This window comes from Pseudophryne corroboree, chromosome 11 (genome assembly GCF_028390025.1).
Source record: "Pseudophryne corroboree isolate aPseCor3 chromosome 11, aPseCor3.hap2, whole genome shotgun sequence".
Taxonomy (NCBI): Eukaryota; Metazoa; Chordata; class Amphibia; order Anura; family Myobatrachidae; genus Pseudophryne; species Pseudophryne corroboree.
The window spans coordinates 17,683,926-17,702,179 of NC_086454.1; the positions used below are offsets into that span (position 1 = coordinate 17,683,926).

General features: G+C 52.3%; 1 protein-coding gene across 2 annotated transcripts in view; it reads left to right on the plus strand.

Moving 5' to 3' along the window:
• ACCS (1-aminocyclopropane-1-carboxylate synthase homolog (inactive)) overlaps nucleotides 1-18,254 on the plus strand; it is a 38,251-nt gene that overhangs the window by 6,244 nt on the left and 13,753 nt on the right. For both annotated transcript variants that reach the window (XM_063946315.1, XM_063946316.1), the window contains exons 3-7: nucleotides 571-630; nucleotides 6,829-6,899; nucleotides 8,861-8,930; nucleotides 9,566-9,632; nucleotides 12,555-12,652. In XM_063946315.1, the coding sequence (XP_063802385.1) occupies nucleotides 571-630; nucleotides 6,829-6,899; nucleotides 8,861-8,930; nucleotides 9,566-9,632; nucleotides 12,555-12,652 (366 nt within the window). The remainder of the gene's footprint in view (nucleotides 1-570; nucleotides 631-6,828; nucleotides 6,900-8,860; nucleotides 8,931-9,565; nucleotides 9,633-12,554; nucleotides 12,653-18,254) is intronic.

The window sequence follows — 18,254 nt, forward strand, 5'->3', positions numbered from 1 at the left end:
GGGGCAAAATCCGCCCTGCTCTTTCCGCGGCACCCTGCTAAAACAGCCGTCAGCTTCCTGCCCTCTCAGCGTGTAAAGATGCCGTGCGCATGCGCACGGCATCCATTCACGCTAGGGGAGAGAGCTTGGAGGAAGCCCAGCACCTCCATAGGTGCTGGGCACGTCCCCAACAGTGACGCCACCGTCCGCCCACGCCCCCTGTAGTAACGTTTGTGGGCCACACCGCCCACTTAAATGACGTTGTATGGCCACGCCCCCTTTTCGGCCGCGCACGCACACATATGCCCCCGCAGTCCGGCGCCCTGCCTATTATTATTTCTAGAGTGAACACTATAACACTAGTCGGTATAATGTTTATGAATCCTGGGTAAGAGTTTGGAGAACAAACATCTCAATCGTGGAGAACGCTGATCCTGGAGGTATATTATTGTGGGTAGAGCTGTACTTGTAAGTCCTTTTTTTCACAGAGACACCGTAGTGCCAGTGTTTGTCTCTATCACACTTTGCAGCTGTTTTTTATTATTCTTTACCTAATTGTCTACTCATTATACCGTATGCTTTAATCTTCAGGGCATCATCAACTTCGGCACCAGTGAAAATAAACTTTGCTTTGACCTGATGTCCAAGCGGGTGAGTTCTGGTGTAGCAGTTCCCTCTGGGAGTAAGCGGGTTTGTCAGTCATTGGGCTGAAGATAAATATAGGGTTGGCTGAGGGGAGGGTTACTCTACTTACCGACCTCTGTCGGTCTCCTGGCCGCCGGCATTTCATACCCAGCCCTCTGACCGACGGAAAACTCAAATAGTTCTTAGAAAGTTGACGCAAATAGTCTCTCACCCAGTTTAAATGCCATTGCTGAATTGTTCCCAAAAAGTTTTGGGGCTACGTCTAATAAATTGATACAGGTTACACACTTGTGACCGCACAAGACGCTGCAGAACACCTTGGCGGCGGATAAGATCTGTACTTTCCATTTTTCTCTGTCCTCCATCTGGGGGACGCTGCGCCGTTACTTGTGGGTTAGAGGTGTGTGGTAGTGGAGTTTGGCACAGAACTATCAAAAGCTGACTCCTCCCCCCTCTAACCCCTCCCATCTCCTTCCTGCTCAGCCCTGTCCAGTTTTAGTTTTGTGCCTGTGGAGTACAGACACAGTTTTTATTTCTCTTTAGATTTTCTGTTTATTTTTATTTCTTTTGACAAGTACCTAGTCCCTGTTTACAGGTGACAGGTATAACAGTGGAAGAGGGTTAGTATCCCATTCCAGACTGCTGCATGGAGGCCACTATACCTTGGTCACTGGGGCCTTCAGAGAAGAAAGCAGAATCAGGTAACTGGACAGCCACAATCTGTCACTGACAGTATTGGGCTGTCCCTATTTCCTACTGCCTGACTGGGGATATATATACAAGCCGTCGCTTCTCTCCCCTCTCCTCCGCGCCCCCCCGGAGCGCGCGACATCCACAGACAGCCGGATGACTGAACTGGGATGTAATTTGGTGGGGGCGGACTGTGTTTAGGTCCGGGAGGGTGTTATTCACTCCCTGGGACCGTTGCTGTGCTGCCATGACAACCGCTCTGTGTAGCGGCGCACGGGAGCCGAACTTCCGGTTTTGCCGGAGTGAGAGAGAAGTTACGTCAGGCGGGCAGAGGCAGAGCCGTCTTCCCGCCCAGCTCTGCCCGCGCGCGCGCTGCTGTTCACGGCTTCACGGCGCCATCTTCTCTGCCTGCAGACGGGGGGACGCTGTGCTAAGGAGGGGGATCACACTTACACAAAAACCGCAAGTATAAGAGGCGGGGGATCACACTTGGGGGACAAGACATAGTACATCAGAGTACAAAATGACCAGTAAGCCAGAGAAACCTGCAAAGGGAAAAACAACCTCAGTGGTTTATTTCTCATGTTCACAATGTGGCACAAAGCTGGCTAAGGGGAGTGCTGACGCAGGGACCCTCTGTACATCATGCTCTGGGGCACCAGCGGCAGATCAGCAGGCCAGATCCACAGATCAGTCAATGCCCCCTTGGGTCAAGGCTATGGTGGATGCAATTTCAGATTTGCGTCAGTCAAGGTCGGAAGCAGCTTTGGCCCAGACTCAGGTGGAACCGCTGTGGGCCCAGAATATGGGAAAGTGTCTCACTGATTTGACTCAGTCTGTAAATAAATTTGTAAATTCTGCTAGTAGTTCGGCGGCTTCTAAGCGAACGCAGCCGTTGCCCGCTATTACGTTTCCGGGAGAGGAGTTGGATACTCTGACATCTCCATTGGAAGAAGGGGAGGTAGATCCTGAATGGGACGAAAATTCGGCTTGGGAAGATGAGGAATTATCTACTAGTTCAGGTGTTAGGCTACTAATCGAAGCCATTCGTCAGACCCTTAATATTCAGGATGAGGCAGTAGCCGAGACTTCTTCCCCTTTCTTCAAACGACAGAAGAGACAGGTTACTGCCTTCCCTTCTTACTCGCACTTTGCGGATATTTTAAAAGAACCCTGGCTAAAACCGGATTCCCGTTTCCAGGCTCCTAAAAAGTTAAAATTTCTATATCCTTTTACAGAGGAGGATACAAAATTTTGGGAGACTGCCCCAAAGGTAGACGCTCCTATTTCGCATTTAGCAAAAGCTACGGTTATTCCGTCAGTACAGTCTGTGACTTTAAAAGACTCTACCGATAGGAAGATAGAAGCATTACTAAAATCTATGTTTTCCTTATCAGGTGTCTCTCTTCGTCCAGTTCTGGCGAGTGCCTGGGTGCTTAAAGCCGTAGATGAGTGGCTTGCACAGGTTGTATCTGGGATGCAGTCAGACGATCCGTCGGAGGCCATTCAATTAGCAGAACAGATTTCTGAGGCCCTTACTTACGTGGGTGAGGCCTTATTGGATTCGGTGGCGCTACAGTCCCGTGTTTCTGCCTTAACAGTATCCGCAAGACGATCTCTTTGGCTTAGGGTTTGGAATGCTGATTCGGACTCAAAGCAGACCTTGACGGCAGTTCCTTTTGAAGGCGAGTTTCTCTTTGGATCCGAGTTAAAGAAGATCATTTCAGATACTACGGGAGAAAAGAGCCCTTTCCTTCCGTCTGCTCCTAACAAACCAAAACCTACAAGATTTCGGTCCTTTCGTACGCAGGGCAGAGGTAACTTCCAGTCCTTTCGGCCCTTCTCCAGATTTCCACGGAGGGGATCATTCAGAGGTAGAGGAGCTCAGGCTACTCGCAGACCGGCCAGTAAGCCTGCCGACAAGCCTGAGGCATGACGCTTCGGGCCCTCTGGAGGGATCAATACAGGTTGGGGCTCGTTTACTTCACTTCAGGGAAGTGTGGCTCCTATCGAAACCAGATCGGTGGGTAATGGGGGTCATTTCCAGAGGATATATGTTGGATTTCGAAGAGACAGTCCCAACCCGACTATTTGTCACACCTCTCCCAGACGACCCCTCCAGACGTCAAGCTCTCCTTCAGGCAACAGCAACATTATTACAAAATGGAGTAATCCTTCCGGTCCCAGCTCCTCAGAGAGGTCGGGGTTTTTACTCGGGTCTTTTTCTCGTGGACAAGCAGGACGGTTCGTTTCGACCCATTCTAAATCTAAAAGCTCTCAATCCGTACCTCTCATCCCAAAAATTCAGGATGGAATCCATTCGCTCCATTATCGCAGCCATGGAGCCAGGGGAATATTTGGCTTCAATAGACATAAAGGACGCATACCTACATGTTCCAATTTGGATAGGACATCAATCCCTTCTGAGATTTGTAGTAGGGCCGTGGCATTTTCAGTTTCGGGCCCTTCCCTTTGGTCTCTCTACGGCTCCCCGGGTTTTTACGAAGGTCCTGGGTCATGTCGTCGCAGTTCTCCGTTGCAAAGGGGTCAACATCACCCCATACTTGGACGACCTGTTGATCAAGGCACCGTCACCGGAGATTCTCACTCAGAACCTACGTCTAACGACAGAGACTCTACAGTCGTTCGGGTGGATAATCAATTTTCCAAAGTCGTCTTTACTCCCGTCGCAGAAAATGGTTTTTCTGGGTCTTCTATTCGACACCAACAGCCAGAGGGTGTTTCTGCCTACAGACAAGATTCAGGACTTACAAGCCAGAATCAGAACCCTGTTAAAGTTGCCGGCAGTGTCAGTCCTCAGATGCATGCAGGTACTGGGCAAGATGGTGTCCTCATTCGAGGCAGTTCCATACGCCAGATTTCATGCCCGACCTCTTCAAGCTCAGATTCTCCACTGTTGGACTCGGACGGATTCACGTCTCGAACTGCAGTTGATACGCTTGTCGATAAGGACTCGTCAGTCGCTCTACTGGTGGCTTCACAGTCACAATCTGAGGAAGGGTGCGCCGTTCACGGTCTGGTCTTGGATGATGGTAACCACGGACGCAAGCCTCAGCGGTTGGGGAGCAGTGTTCCAGACTCATCATTTACAGGGGCGCTGGAGCACTCAAGAGTCAAAACTACAGATCAACATTCTGGAATTGAGAGCGATCCGATATGCTCTCATTCGGATTCAGACCATGGTGCAAGGCCATCCAGTTCGGGTGCAATCCGACAATGCCACGGCAGTGGCTTACATCAACAAACAGGGAGGAACTCGCAGCTGGTCCGCAATGAGAGAGGTTGCTCAGATTCTCACGTGGGCGGAACGTTGGATTCCCGTGATTTCAGCAATTCACATTCCGGGAGTCGAAAACTGGGAGGCAGATTTTTTGAGTCGTCACACGATTCATCCGGGAGAATGGGAACTTCACCAGGAAGTATTTCTTTCTCTAGTGGATCGCTGGGGAATGCCAGACATAGACCTGATGGCGTCACGCCTCAACAAAAAACTTCCTCTTTACGGATCAAGAACTCAGGATCCTCAAGCATTTCTGATCGATGCACTAACAGCTCCGTGGCAATTTCAGCTGGCTTACGTGTTCCCGCCAATTCCCTTGCTTCCACGTCTACTCCAACGCATTCGGCGAGAAGGCCTTGCAGTAATTCTGGTGGCTCCGGATTGGCCGCGCCGACAGTGGTACACTCTTCTAAACAGCATGGTCGTCGGAGATCCCTTTCGCCTCCCTCTGCGACCAGATCTTCTTCTTCAAGGACCTTGTCGCCACCCAGATTTAAATCGGCTGGCTTTGACGGCTTGGTTCTTGAATCCAACATTTTGAAGGCAAAGGGTCTTTCTCGTGCGGTTGTTCAGACAATGATTCGGGCTAGAAAACCGGTGACTTCTGGCATTTACCATAGAGTATGGCGTATTTACATTGCTTGGTGCGAGAAAAGGAACTTGACTCCGCATTTGTTTAGACTTCCTCGCCTGCTCTCCTTTCTCCAGGAGGGTCTTGACAAGGGTTTAAAACTTTCTTCCCTGAAGGGTCAGGTTTCGGCCTTGTCTGTTCTTTTTCAAAAGAAGTTAGCAATCATCCCAGAGGTTCAAACATTCCTACAGGGTGTACTTCGAATTCAACCACCTTTTGTTCCTCCGATTCCTCCCTGGGATTTAAACTTGGTACTTAAAGCCCTTCAAAATTCTCCATTTGAACCTCTAGAATCTGTGGAACTACGTTATCTAACACAAAAAGTTGTTTTTCTTTTGGCTATTGCCTCAGCTAGACGAGTGTCTGAGTTGGCGGCTCTTTCCTGCAGGCCGCCCTTGTTAGTGTTTCATGACAATCGGGTGGTTCTGCGGACGAAGCCTTCATTTCTTCCAAAGGTTGTTTCAGCATTCCATTTAAATCAGGACATCGTTCTTCCAGCTTTTAATCCGTCATCTTCTCAGGGGGAAGATTCCCATTTGGCTCTCTTGGATGTTGTTCGGGCCTTACGTATTTATTTGTCTCGCACGGAGTCTTTCCGTCGTACGGATTCCTTGTTGGTATTGGTTGATGCTCCCAAACGAGGTTGGCCTGCCTCTAAGAACACTGTGGCCCGTTGGGTAACTTCGGCCATCAGGCAGGCTTACGTGTCCTCAAACGTTTCGGTTCCTGACTCAATTAGGGCTCATTCGACTAGAGCAGTTGGAGCGTCTTGGGCTGTTCGCGGTGGTGCATCTGTTGAGCAACTATGCAGGGCGGCGACCTGGTCGTCAGTCCATACGTTCACAAAGTTTTACCGGTTTCATACGGTTGGTTTGGAGACTGCCTCTGTTGGGCGTCGTATTTTACAGACGGCTATGCCGTCAACGTCTCCCTCCTCTCATTAGCTTGCTTTGGGAAGTCCCACAAGTAACGGCGCAGCGTCCCCCAGATGGAGGACAGAGAAATTGGGATTTTTGTTTACTTACCGTAAAATCTCTTTCTCTGAGTCCATCTGGGGGACGCTGCGATCCCTCCCATAGTTTGTCTGGTTTAATTGGTTAATTTTTTATTCTGGTCTATCTCCTTTGGCTTGGCTAAATGTTAACTGAACAGGGCTGAGCAGGAAGGAGATGGGAGGGGTTAGAGGGGGGAGGAGTCAGCTTTTGATAGTTCTGTGCCAAACTCCACTACCACACACCTCTAACCCACAAGTAACGGCGCAGCGTCCCCCAGATGGACTCAGAGAAAGAGATTTTACGGTAAGTAAACAAAAATCCCAATTTTAACTGTACTAGAAAAATAATACTTTGAAAGTAGTTACTGCGACTAACAAAAAAGTTTAAGAAGGAAGACAGAATATTTTAGGAACTTTCTGCACTCATCCCCAATACCCCGTCACCTGGGCAGAAGTTTATATAAATTCACCAGTAACATTTTGAAATAAAAAAATAATAAAAACTTTGCTGTCGAAACAACTTTTCTATAAAGTTAAGTATGGAACAGTCTTGTAATAATGTCACCTCTTCCATTTCCATTTCTGCAGCTAACGCAGAGTGACATGAATGTAATTGAGCCGCCGCTGCTTCAGTACCCAGACTGGAAAGGGCACAGCTTGTGAGTATTGCACCGCTTCTTCATTGATTAGTTGTTGACCTATTAAACAGCAAGTAAGGCCGCTAATTGGTATTACTCTGTAGAAAAGACTGTGTTTTACTTTGCTGCAAAATATACATTAGGGGGGGAATTCATTTTGATGCCGAACGGATTTGCTGGCTGATTCCACTACACCTGCCACCGTAACCCAGCTGAATCTCGCTCAAAAGTTTTTGTTACAACACAGGGTAGCGAGCACTTTTCAGATCGGCCGGCAAAGGGTGAGACTCGCTTCCTCTACCAGCAAATGAATTCCCCCCCCTAAGTAACAAGTGTTTGGCTAAATAAATCCACCTACTCTTTCACGCCTCTGCAGCAGGTTGTAGAGAGCGATTGGCAGCTTTTTTGACTTGCTGGGCTTGATTCATAGATTTATGCAAATGCTTTCGCAGCTGCGAATTTGTACGCAGCAGCTGTGCGAAAATATGGAAATATCGCTGCGACCTGGATTTGTATTCAAACGCCCATCAGCCACATTGGAAATTCCAGCGGCTGCGTACAAAGATGCAGCATCCCTCGCAGATATTATCCAAGGTTTGGTAATCCCTTTGGTTGCGCAGGAGGAAGAAAGATGCCAGAGTCATTGCAGTTGAGTACGGGATTGCAGTCGCAGCCTCAAACAACCCTCCCCCCCCAAAAGGTCACAACACTCCTGTGTTTTTGCCACCACTCCCCATTACCTCCCCCAAGCAGTGGGCATGTATCTTGTAGGATCCCAACCCCTGATGCCAAATACAAATGGGACCCCTCATGGGGTTTGGACCTATATAGTCAGAATCTGTCAGTCCACAAGATAATTTGTGTTTTTGAAAGTCCCAGAAATATTACCCAGCTGTGTTGTATACTCTAAATTTACCAGCTTGAAAAAGTTCTCCAAATGTACGTCTTGAGGACGGCAAAGGTGAAGTGAGCTGTAACAGTTCAAAAGTGCTGGTCCTGATGTGAAGTTAGCGGTCCAAAGTGTATCCAGAGGGTGAAGGATCAAATTCTTGAGGGCACTTTCTACAACGAGACGCGTTAAGCAAGTAGCCCCATTTGGATCCTCCGGCTGTAGCTGTCTGCAGCTGGGTGGCTCTTGAAGCCATGGTTCTTCAAAGTTAGTTTTAGACAATTCTTGATGCCTTCCCCTTCCTGCATCTGCCATAGAGTGTGGAAGGGGAAGACCAAGTGTGGCCTCGTTATGCCCCAGTTACTCCTAGGTTTTCACCTCATTATCAAGGTTCTGTATTGTGTTTCTAGATGCCTTCTAGCCTATCCCAGCTCGATGCTATCTTCCAGCGTACTTAAGGTGGGTACACACTAAGGGACGTGCTCTATGAGCGATGGCGCCTAGTGTTTTCCACTCCCGGGCTCGGCGGCCATGCAGGCAGCTCTTGGGCGACAGTCCAGATTGAGCTGCCTGCACGGCCGACAGCGAGGGTCGTTAACGACCCGCGGGGCTGAGCATCGTTAGTCGGCGGCATACACATTTGCCGAGAAAATGAGCAACGTCACTTAGGAATGGTGAAAATGAGCGGCGTCGCTCATTTTCTCGGCAAGTGTGTAAGCACCTTTAGAGTTGTCCTTCATACACACTTAAAACCAAATGCATTTCAGAGGCTCCACATCAACCAAGAAATGTTGGTGCCATCCTTGTGCCCCCACCCCATATACACTGAGTCTGTACCCTGGTTCCACCTTTCACGAGCTCCAGCACTTAGGTTCCTTGTTGGATGTCTGCATGGTTCAGCATCTCCTCCCAGTTAGTCTCCAGCGGGATCCACGCTGAAAGTCACATTAGCTTACACAGTGGGGTTATGTCCCTCTCCCACTACAGTTTTCCATTCTTTGCATTTAGTAAATACTTATGTAACGCACGTTGCTTTGTACTTTGTGACCAAACCCGCAGTGATTGAGTAAATCTTACACTCTTTTTATTTCAGTTTAAGAGAAGAAGTCGCCCGTTTCTTGACTTATTACTGTAAGGCACCAGCCCCGTTACAACCAGAAAATGTAAGTAGTACTTGTATATTTGGTAGCTTATCAGGGGTGTAGTATGGTTTGCCGGCAGCCGGGTTCCTGACAGCGGGGCGAGCGCAAATGAGCCCCTTGCGGGCACGGTGGTGCGCTACGCGCTATTTATTCTCCCTCCAGGGGGGTTGTGGACCCCCAAGAGGCAAAATAGGTGTCTGTATGCCGGCTGCCGGGATCCCAACAGCCGCTATACTGAATACCACCCCTTATCAGGGACATCTCTTCAGGTGTCTCAGTGTATTGTCCCTGCAATTTCCACAAATAGGTAACTGTCAATTTACATATTGTAGCTGATTAGCTGGTGCATTATCACCTTGCATTTATCACTGCTTTATCACTTCTCCAGGCTTAATACATCTGCCCCACTGTGTGTTACAGGGAATTGTTCGAAATGTTTTACATTTGGCTTCTTATTTAATAATAATAAAGCAGGATTCATCCACCCTACCTTTATACCAGGGTTTTCATATAATGTACTATCCCATTGCTGGGCCGCTCCCCTCTTTTCACAGAGGTACCCCCATGTCTGTCTATGTTTTACATGTATAATGTCCCACTTTTCGCGCTGCTACAATGTAACAGCTGATTGTGTGTGTTTTGTTTTTTTCTACCAGGTGGTTATATTAAATGGCTGCGGTTCCCTGTTCTCGTGTTTGGCTGCGGTCCTGTGTGATCCCGGAGGTAAGACTGTTCCTTGCGCCGTAGCTTCTCATTGAAAGCATTTTTGTTTTGTTTTTTACACATATGTTACCATGTACATGTTATTATCATTACCCTTTATTATTATTTGTATAAAGCGCTGCCATGTTACTCGGCACTGTACATTGAGGGATCATGACACATACATACAAAGATGTGAAGCAGAAGGGAAGGATGGTCCTACACTACAGAGGTCTGAAGGTTACACATTAGGTCGCGGAATAAATGCAGCCTCCATTGGTAACTGGCGATTCTGTGCAGCTGCCAGTGGTGTAGTTAGAATTAGGAGAGATGGAGACACATGATGATCTATTCAATAAAGAAGTCTAGCTGTTCTTCACCTTGGATGTTACCCAAACCTCCATCCTGTTCTGGTTCTAGAGAACTCTTGTCGCTCTTGTGCTGCACGAGAACTCTTGTGGTTATTATCCGCTCAGAGCAGCAGAGCGCCCTGCGTTTATATTCATTATCATGCTCGCTGCTGAGAGACAGGGTTCTTGTTCCCCACGGTCGGTGGATGCTGCTGTCACCTAAGGGGCGCAGAAATCACCAGGCGGAACAGGGATAGCAGCAATAAGCGTTGATCTCACTGGGTCCTGCAGCTGACCTGAGATGGCAGCAGTAATGACAGCTGATCTCACTGGGTCCTGCAGCTGACCTGAGATGGCAGCAGTAATGACAGCTGATCTCACTGGGTCCTGCAGCTGACCTGAGATGGCAGCAGTAATGACAGCTGATCTCACTGGGTCCTGCAGCTGACCTGAGATGGCAGCAGTAATGACAGCTGATCTCACTGGATCCTGCAGCTGACCTGAGATGGGAGCAGTAATGACAGCTGATCTCACTGGATCCTGCAGCTGACCTGAGATGGCTGCATCAATGATTGCTGATCCCACTGGGTCCTGCAGCTGACATGAGATAACAGTTGATCCCACTGGGTCCAGCAGTTGACCTAAGATGGCAACAGCAATGATAGCCAATCTCACTGACAGCTGATCTCACTGGGTCCTGCAGCTGACCTGAGATGGCAGCAGTAATGACAGCTGATCTCACTGGGTCCTGCAGCTGACCTGAGATGGCAGCAGTAATGACAGCTGATCTCACTGGGTCCTGCAGCTGACCTGAGATGGCAGCAGTAATGACAGCTGATCTCACTGGGTCCTGCAGCTGACCTGAGATGGCAGCAGTAATGACAGCTGATCTCGCTGGATCCTGCAGCTGACCTGAGATGGCAGCAGTAATGACAGCTGATCTCACTGGATCCTGCAGCTGACCTGAGATGGCAGCAGTAATGACAGCTGATCTCACTGGATCCTGCAGCTGACCTGAGATGGCTGCATCAATGATTGCTGATCCCACTGGGTCCTGCAGCTGACATGAGATAACAGTTGATCCCACTGGGTCCAGCAGTTGACCTAAGATGGCAACAGCAATGATAGCCAATCTTACTGATAGCTGATTTCACTGGATCCTGCAGCTGACCTGAGGTGACCGCATCAATGATTGCTGATCCCACTGGGTCCTGCAGCTGACCTGAGATGACAGCAGTGATGACAGCTGATTTCACTGGGTCCTGCAGCTGACCTGATGTGACAGCATCAGTGACAGCTGATCCCACTGGGTCCTGCAGCTGACCTGATGTGACAGCATCAGTGACAGCTGATCCCACTGGGTCCTGCAGCTGAATCTGATGTGACAGCATCAGTGACAGCTGATCCCACTGGGTCCTGCAGCTGACCTGAGATGACAGCTGATCCCACTGGGTCCATCAGTTGACCTAAGGTTGCAGCAGTAATGACAGCTGATCTCACTGGTTCCTGCAGCTGACCTGAGATGGAAGCAGTAATGACAGCTGATCTCACTGGATCGTGCAGCTGACCTGAGATGGCAGCAGTAATGACAGCTGATCTCACTGGATCCTGCAGCTGACCTGAGATGGCAGCATCAATTATTGCTGATCCCACTGGATCCTGCAGCTGACATGAGATAACAGCTGATCCCACTGGGTCCAGCAGTTGACCTAAGATGGCAACAGCAATGATAGCCAATCTCACTGACAGCTGATTTCACTGGATCCTGCAGCTGACCTGAGGTGACCGCATCAATGATTGCTGATCTCAGTGGGTCCTGCAGCTGATCTGAGATGGCAGCAGTGATGACAGCGGATTTCACTGGGTCCTGCAGCTGACCTGAGATGGAAGCAGTAATGACAGCTGATCTCACTGGGTCCTGCAGCTGACCTGAGATGGCAGCAGTAATGACAGCTGATCTCACTGGATACTGCAGCTGACCTGAGATGGCAGCAGTAATGACAGCTGATCTCACTGGATACTGCAGCTGACCTGAGATGGCTGCATCAATTATTGCTGATCCCACTGGATCCTGCAGCTGACATGAGATAACAGCTGATCCCACTGGGTCCAGCAGTTGACCTAAGAAGGCAACAGCAATGATAGCCAATCTCACTGACAGCTGATTCCACTGGGTCCTGCAGCTGACCTGAGTTGACCGCATCAATGACAGCTGATCCCAATGGGTCCTGCAGCTGACCTTAGATGGCAGCAGTGATGACAGCTGATTTCACTGGGTCCTGCAGCTGACCTGACATGGCATACCATAGACCATTCAAGACTACCCATTCCTTGATGACCTCTTGGCTACACCATGTCATTTCTCACTGCCTTCACAATTATATAATGGTTTTATATTTGTTTGTAGTTGATTATGTGGGAGGATCAGCACAGAGCTGACCAAAAGGTGACACCAGCAATGTACCAATCTCATGGGTTCTATTCTGAACTCTGTATGACATGATAGCGTCGTCTGTATTATAATTGGTCTTGCTAGTTATGTGTACTGGCTGTTTTACATTTCTTCCACCTGCTGCTACTTTTTGCATTACAGATGCCATTCTGATCGCTACCCCGTTCTATGGAGGAATCACGCAGAGCATATTCCTGTACAGCGGCATAAAGTTGGTCTATGTGCACTTGGGGAGCAAGGTGAGGGGTAATGCTGTGTGATTATTTTGCTGTGATCTGCTGTACTCTTGGGGGGTGCTGTACGCTGAGTAAGGATGGGACAGTGCTGTGATCTGCTGTACGCTGAGTGTGTAAGGTGAGGTGGCGCAGGGACCTGCTGTACGCTGGGTGTGTAAGGTGAGGTGATGCAGGGACCTGCTGTACGCTGGGTGTGTAAGGTGAGGTGGCGCAGGGACCTGCTGTACGCTGGGTGTGTAAGGTGAGGTGATGCAGGGACCTGCTGTACGCTGGGTGTGTAAGGTGAGGTGATGCAGGGACCTGCTGTACGCTGGGTGTGTAAGGTGAGGTGGCGCAGTGACCTGCTGTACGCTGGTTGTGGAAGGTGAGGTGGCGCAGTGACCTGCTGTACGCTGGTTGTGTAAGGTGAGGTGGCGCAGTGACCTGCTCTTCACTGGTTGTGTAAGGTGAGGTGGCGCAGGGACCTGCTGTACGCTGGGTGTGTAAGGTGAGGTGGCGCAGTGACCTGCTGTACGCTGGTTGTGGAAGGTGAGGTGGCGCAGTGACCTGCTGTACGCTGGTTGTGTAAGGTGAGGTGGCGCAGTGACCTGCTCTTCACTGGTTGTGTAAGGTGAGGTGGCGCAGGGACCTGCTGTACGCTGGGTGTGTAAGGTGAGGTGATGCAGGGACCTGCTGTACGCTGGGTGTGTAAGGTGAGGTGATGCATGGACCTGCTGTACGCTGGGTGTGTAAGGTGAGGTGGCGCAATGACCTGCTGTACGCTGGGTGTGTAAGGTGAGGTGACGCAGGGACCTGCTGTACGCTGGGTGTATAAGGTGAGGTGATGCAGGGACCTGCTGTACGCTGGGTGTGTAAGGTGAGGTGGCGCAGTGACCTGCTGTACGCTGGTTGTGGAAGGTGAGGTGGCGCAGGGACCTGCTGTACGCTGGGTGTGTAAGGTGAGGTGGCGCAGTGACCTGCTCTTCACTGGGTGTGTAAGGTGAGGTGGCGCAGGGATCTGCTGTACGCTGGTTGTGTAAGGTGAGGTGGCGCAATGACCTGCTGTGTACGCTGGGTGTGTAAGGTGAGGTGATGCAGGGACCTGCTGTACGCTGGGTGTGTAAGGTGAGGTGACGCAGGGACCTGCTGTACGCTGGTTGTGGAAGGTGAGGTGGCGCAGTGACCTGCTGTACGCTGGTTGTGTAAGGTGAGGTGGCGCAGGGACCTGCTGTAAGGTGAGGTGGCGCAGGGACCTGCTGTACGCTGGGTGTGTAAGGTGAGGTGACGCAGGGATCTGCTGTACGCTGGGTGTGTAAGGTGAGGTGACGCAGGGATCTGCTGTACGCTGGGTGTGTAAGGTGAGGTGACGCAGGGACCTGCTGTACGCTGGGTGTGTAAGGTGAGGTGACGCAGGGATCTGCTGTACGCTGGTTGTGTAAGGTGAGGTGACGCAGGGACCTGCTGTACGCTGGGTGTGTAAGGTGAGGTGACGCAGGGATCTGCTGTACGCTGGGTGTGTAAGGTGAGGTGACGCAGGGACCTGCTGTACGCTGGGTGTGTTAGGTGAGGTGACGCAGGGATCTGCTGTACGCTGGTTGTGTAAGGTGAGGTGACGCAGGGACCTGCTGTACGCTGGGTGTGTAAGGTGAGGTGGCGCAGGGACCTGCTGTGCGCTGGTTGTGTAAGGTGAGGTGGCGCAGGGACCTGCTGTACGCTGGGTGTGTAAGGTGAGGTGGTGCAGGGACCTGCTGTACGCTGGGTGTGTAAGGTGAGGTGGCGCAGGGACCTGCTGTACGCTGGGTGTGTAAGGTGAGGTGGCGCAGGGACCTACTGTACGCTAGGTGTGTAAGGTGAGGTGGCGCAGGGACCTGCTGTACGCTGGGTGTGTAAGGTGAGGTGGCGCAGTGACCTGCTCTTCACTGGGTGTGTAAGGTGAGGTGGCGCAGGGATCTGCTGTACGCTGGTTGTGTAAGGTGAGGTGGCGCAATGACCTGCTGTGTACGCTGGGTGTGTAAGGTGAGGTGATGCAGGGACCTGCTGTACGCTGGGTGTGTAAGGTGAGGTGACGCAGGGACCTGTTGTACGCTGGATGTGGAAGGTGAGGTGGCGCAGTGACCTGCTGTACGCTGGTTGTGTAAGGTGAGGTGGCGCAGGGACCTGCTGTACGCTGGGTGTGTAAGGTGAGGTGGCGCAGGGACCTGCTGTACGCTGGGTGTGTAAGGTGAGGTGACGCAGGGATCTGCTGTACGCTGGGTGTGTAAGGTGAGGTGACGCAGGGATCTGCTGTACGCTGGGTGTGTAAGGTGAGGTGGCGCAGGGACCTGCTGTACGCTGGGTGTGTAAGGTGAGGTGGCGCAGGGACCTGCTGTACGCTGGGTGTGTAAGGTGAGGTGGCGCAGGGACCTGCTGTACGCTGGGTGTGTAAGGTGAGGTGACGCAGGGATCTGCTGTACGCTGGGTGTGTAAGGTGAGGTGACGCAGGGATCTGCTGTACGCTGGGTGTGTAAGGTGAGGTGACGCAGGGACCTGCTGTACGCTGGGTGTATAAGGTGAGGTGACGCAGGGATCTGCTGTACGCTGGTTGTGTAAGGTGAGGTGACGCAGGGACCTGCTGTACGCTGGGTGTGTAAGGTGAGGTGACGCAGGGATCTGCTGTACGCTGGGTGTGTAAGGTGAGGTGACGCAGGGACCTGCTGTACGCTGGGTGTGTTAGGTGAGGTGACGCAGGGATCTGCTGTACGCTGGTTGTGTAAGGTGAGGTGACGCAGGGACCTGCTGTACGCTGGGTGTGTAAGGTGAGGTGACGCAGGGACCTGCTGTACGCTGGGTGTGTAAGGTGAGGTGATGCAGGGACCTGCTGTACGCTGGGTGTGTAAGGTGAGGTGATGCAGGGACCTGCTGTACGCTGGGTGTGTAAGGTGAGGTGACGCAGGGACCTGCTGTACGCTGGGTGTGTAAGGTGAGGTGACGCAGGGACCTGCTGTACGCTGGGTGTGTAAGGTGAGGTGACGCAGGGACCTGCTGTACGCTGGTTGTGGAAGGTGAGGTGGCGCAGTGACCTGCTGTACGCTGGTTGTGTAAGGTGAGGTGGCGCAGGGACCTGCTGTGCGCTGGTTGTGTAAGGTGAGGTGGCGCAGGGACCTGCTGTACGCTGGGTGTGTAAGGTGAGGTGGCGCAGGGACCTGCTGTACGCTGGGTGTGTAAGGTGAGGTGGCGCAGGGACCTGCTGTACGCTGGGTGTGTAAGGTGAGGTGGCGCAGGGACCTACTGTACGCTAGGTGTGTAAGGTGAGGTGGCGCAGGGACCTGCTGTACGCTGGGTGTGTAAGGTGAGGTGGCGCAGGGACCTGCTGTACGCTGGGTGTGTAAGGTGAGGTGGCGCAGGGATCTGCTGTACGCTGGGTGTGTAAGGTGAGGTGGCGCAGGGACCTGCTGTACGCTGGGTGTGTAAGGTGAGGTGGCGCAGGGACCTGCTGTACGCTGGGTGTGTAAGGTGAGGTGGCGCAGTGACCTGCTGTACGCTGGTTGTGGAAGGTGAGGTGGCGCAGTGACCTGCTGTACGCTGGTTGTGGAAGGTGAGGTGGCGCAGGGACCTGCTGTACGCTGGGTGTGTAAGGTGAGGTGGCGCAGTGACCTGCTCTTCACTGGGTGTGTAAGGTGAGGTGGCGCAGGGATCTGCTGTTCGCTGGTTGTGTAAGGTGAGGTGGCGCAATGACCTGCTGTGTACGCTGGGTGTGTAAGGTGAGGTGATGCAGGGACCTGCTGTACGCTGGGTGTGTAAGGTGAGGTGACGCAGGGACCTGCTGTACGCTGGTTGTGGAAGGTGAGGTGGCGCAGTGACCTGCTGTACGCTGGTTGTGTAAGGTGAGGTGACGCAGGGATCTGCTGTACGCTGGGTGTGTAAGGTGAGGTGACGCAGGGATCTGCTGTACGCTGGGTGTGTAAGGTGAGGTGACGCAGGGACCTGCTGTACGCTGGGTGTGTAAGGTGAGGTGACGCAGGGATCTGCTGTACGCTGGTTGTGTAAGGTGAGGTGACGCAGGGACCTGCTGTACGCTGGGTGTGTAAGGTGAGGTGATGCAGGGATCTGCTGTACGCTGGGTGTGTAAGGTGAGGTGACGCAGGGACCTGCTGTACGCTGGGTGTGTAAGGTGAGGTGACGCAGGGATCTGCTGTACGCTGGTTGTGTAAGGTGAGGTGACGCAGGGACCTGCTGTACGCTGGGTGTGTAAGGTGAGGTGATGCAGGGACCTGCTGTACGCTGGGTGTGTAAGGTGAGGTGATGCAGGGACCTGCTGTACGCTGGGTGTGTAAGGTGAGGTGACGCAGGGACCTGCTGTACGCTGGGTGTGTAAGGTGAGGTGACGCAGGGACCTGCTGTACGCTGGTTGTGGAAGGTGAGGTGGCGCAGTGACCTGCTGTACGCTGGTTGTGTAAGGTGAGGTGGCGCAGGGACCTGCTGTACGCTGGGTGTGTAAGGTGAGGTGACGCAGGGATCTGCTGTACGCTGGGTTTGTAAGGTGAGGTGACGCAGGGATCTGCTGTACGCTGGGTGTGTAAGGTGAGGTGACGCAGGGACCTGCTGTACGCTGGGTGTGTAAGGTGAGGTGACGCAGGGATCTGCTGTACGCTGGTTGTGTAAGGTGAGGAGACGCAGGGACCTGCTGTACGCTGGATGTGTAAGGTGAGGTGACGCAGGGATCTGCTGTACGCTGGGTGTGTAAGGTGAGGTGACGCAGGGACCTGCTGTACGCTGGGTGTGTAAGGTGAGGTGACGCAGGGATCTGCTGTACGCTGGTTGTGTAAGGTGAGGTGACGCAGGGACCTGCTGTACGCTGGGTGTGTAAGGTGAGGTGACGCAGGGACCTGCTGTACGCTGGGTGTGTAAGGTGAGGTGGCGCAGGGACCTGCTGTACGCTGGGTGTGTAAGGTGAGGTGGCGCAGGGACCTGCTGTACGCTGGGTGTGTAAGGTGAGGTGACGCAGGGACCTGCTGTACGCTGGGTGTGTAAGGTGAGGTGACGCAGGGATCTGCTGTACGCTGGTTGTGTAAGGTGAGGTGACGCAGGGACCTGCTGTACGCTGGGTGTGTAAGGTGAGGTGACGCAGGGACCTGCTGTACGCTGGGTGTGTAAGGTGAGGGCGCAGGGACCTGCTGTAAGCTGGGTGTGTAAGGTGAGGTGACGCAGGGACCTGCTGTACGCTGGGTGTGTAAGGTGAGGTGACGCAGGGATCTGCTGTACGCTGGTTGTGTAAGGTGAGGTGATGCAGGGACCTGCTGTACGCTGGGTGTGTAAGGTGAGGTGATGCAGGGATCTGCTGTACGCTAGGTGTGTAAGGTGAGGTGACGCAGGGACCTGCTGTACGCTGGGTGTGTAAGGTGAGGTGACGCAGGGATCTGCTGTACGCTGGTTGTGTAAGGTGAGGTGACGCAGGGACCTGCTGTACGCTGGGTGTGTAAGGTGAGGTGACGCAGGGACCTGCTGTACGCTGGGTGTGTAAGGTGAGGTGGCGCAGGGACCTGCTGTACGCTGGGTGTGTAAGGTGAGGTGGCGCAGGGACCTGCTGTACGCTGGGTGTGTAAGGTGAGGTGGCGCAGGGACCTGCTGTACGCTGGGTGTGTAAGGT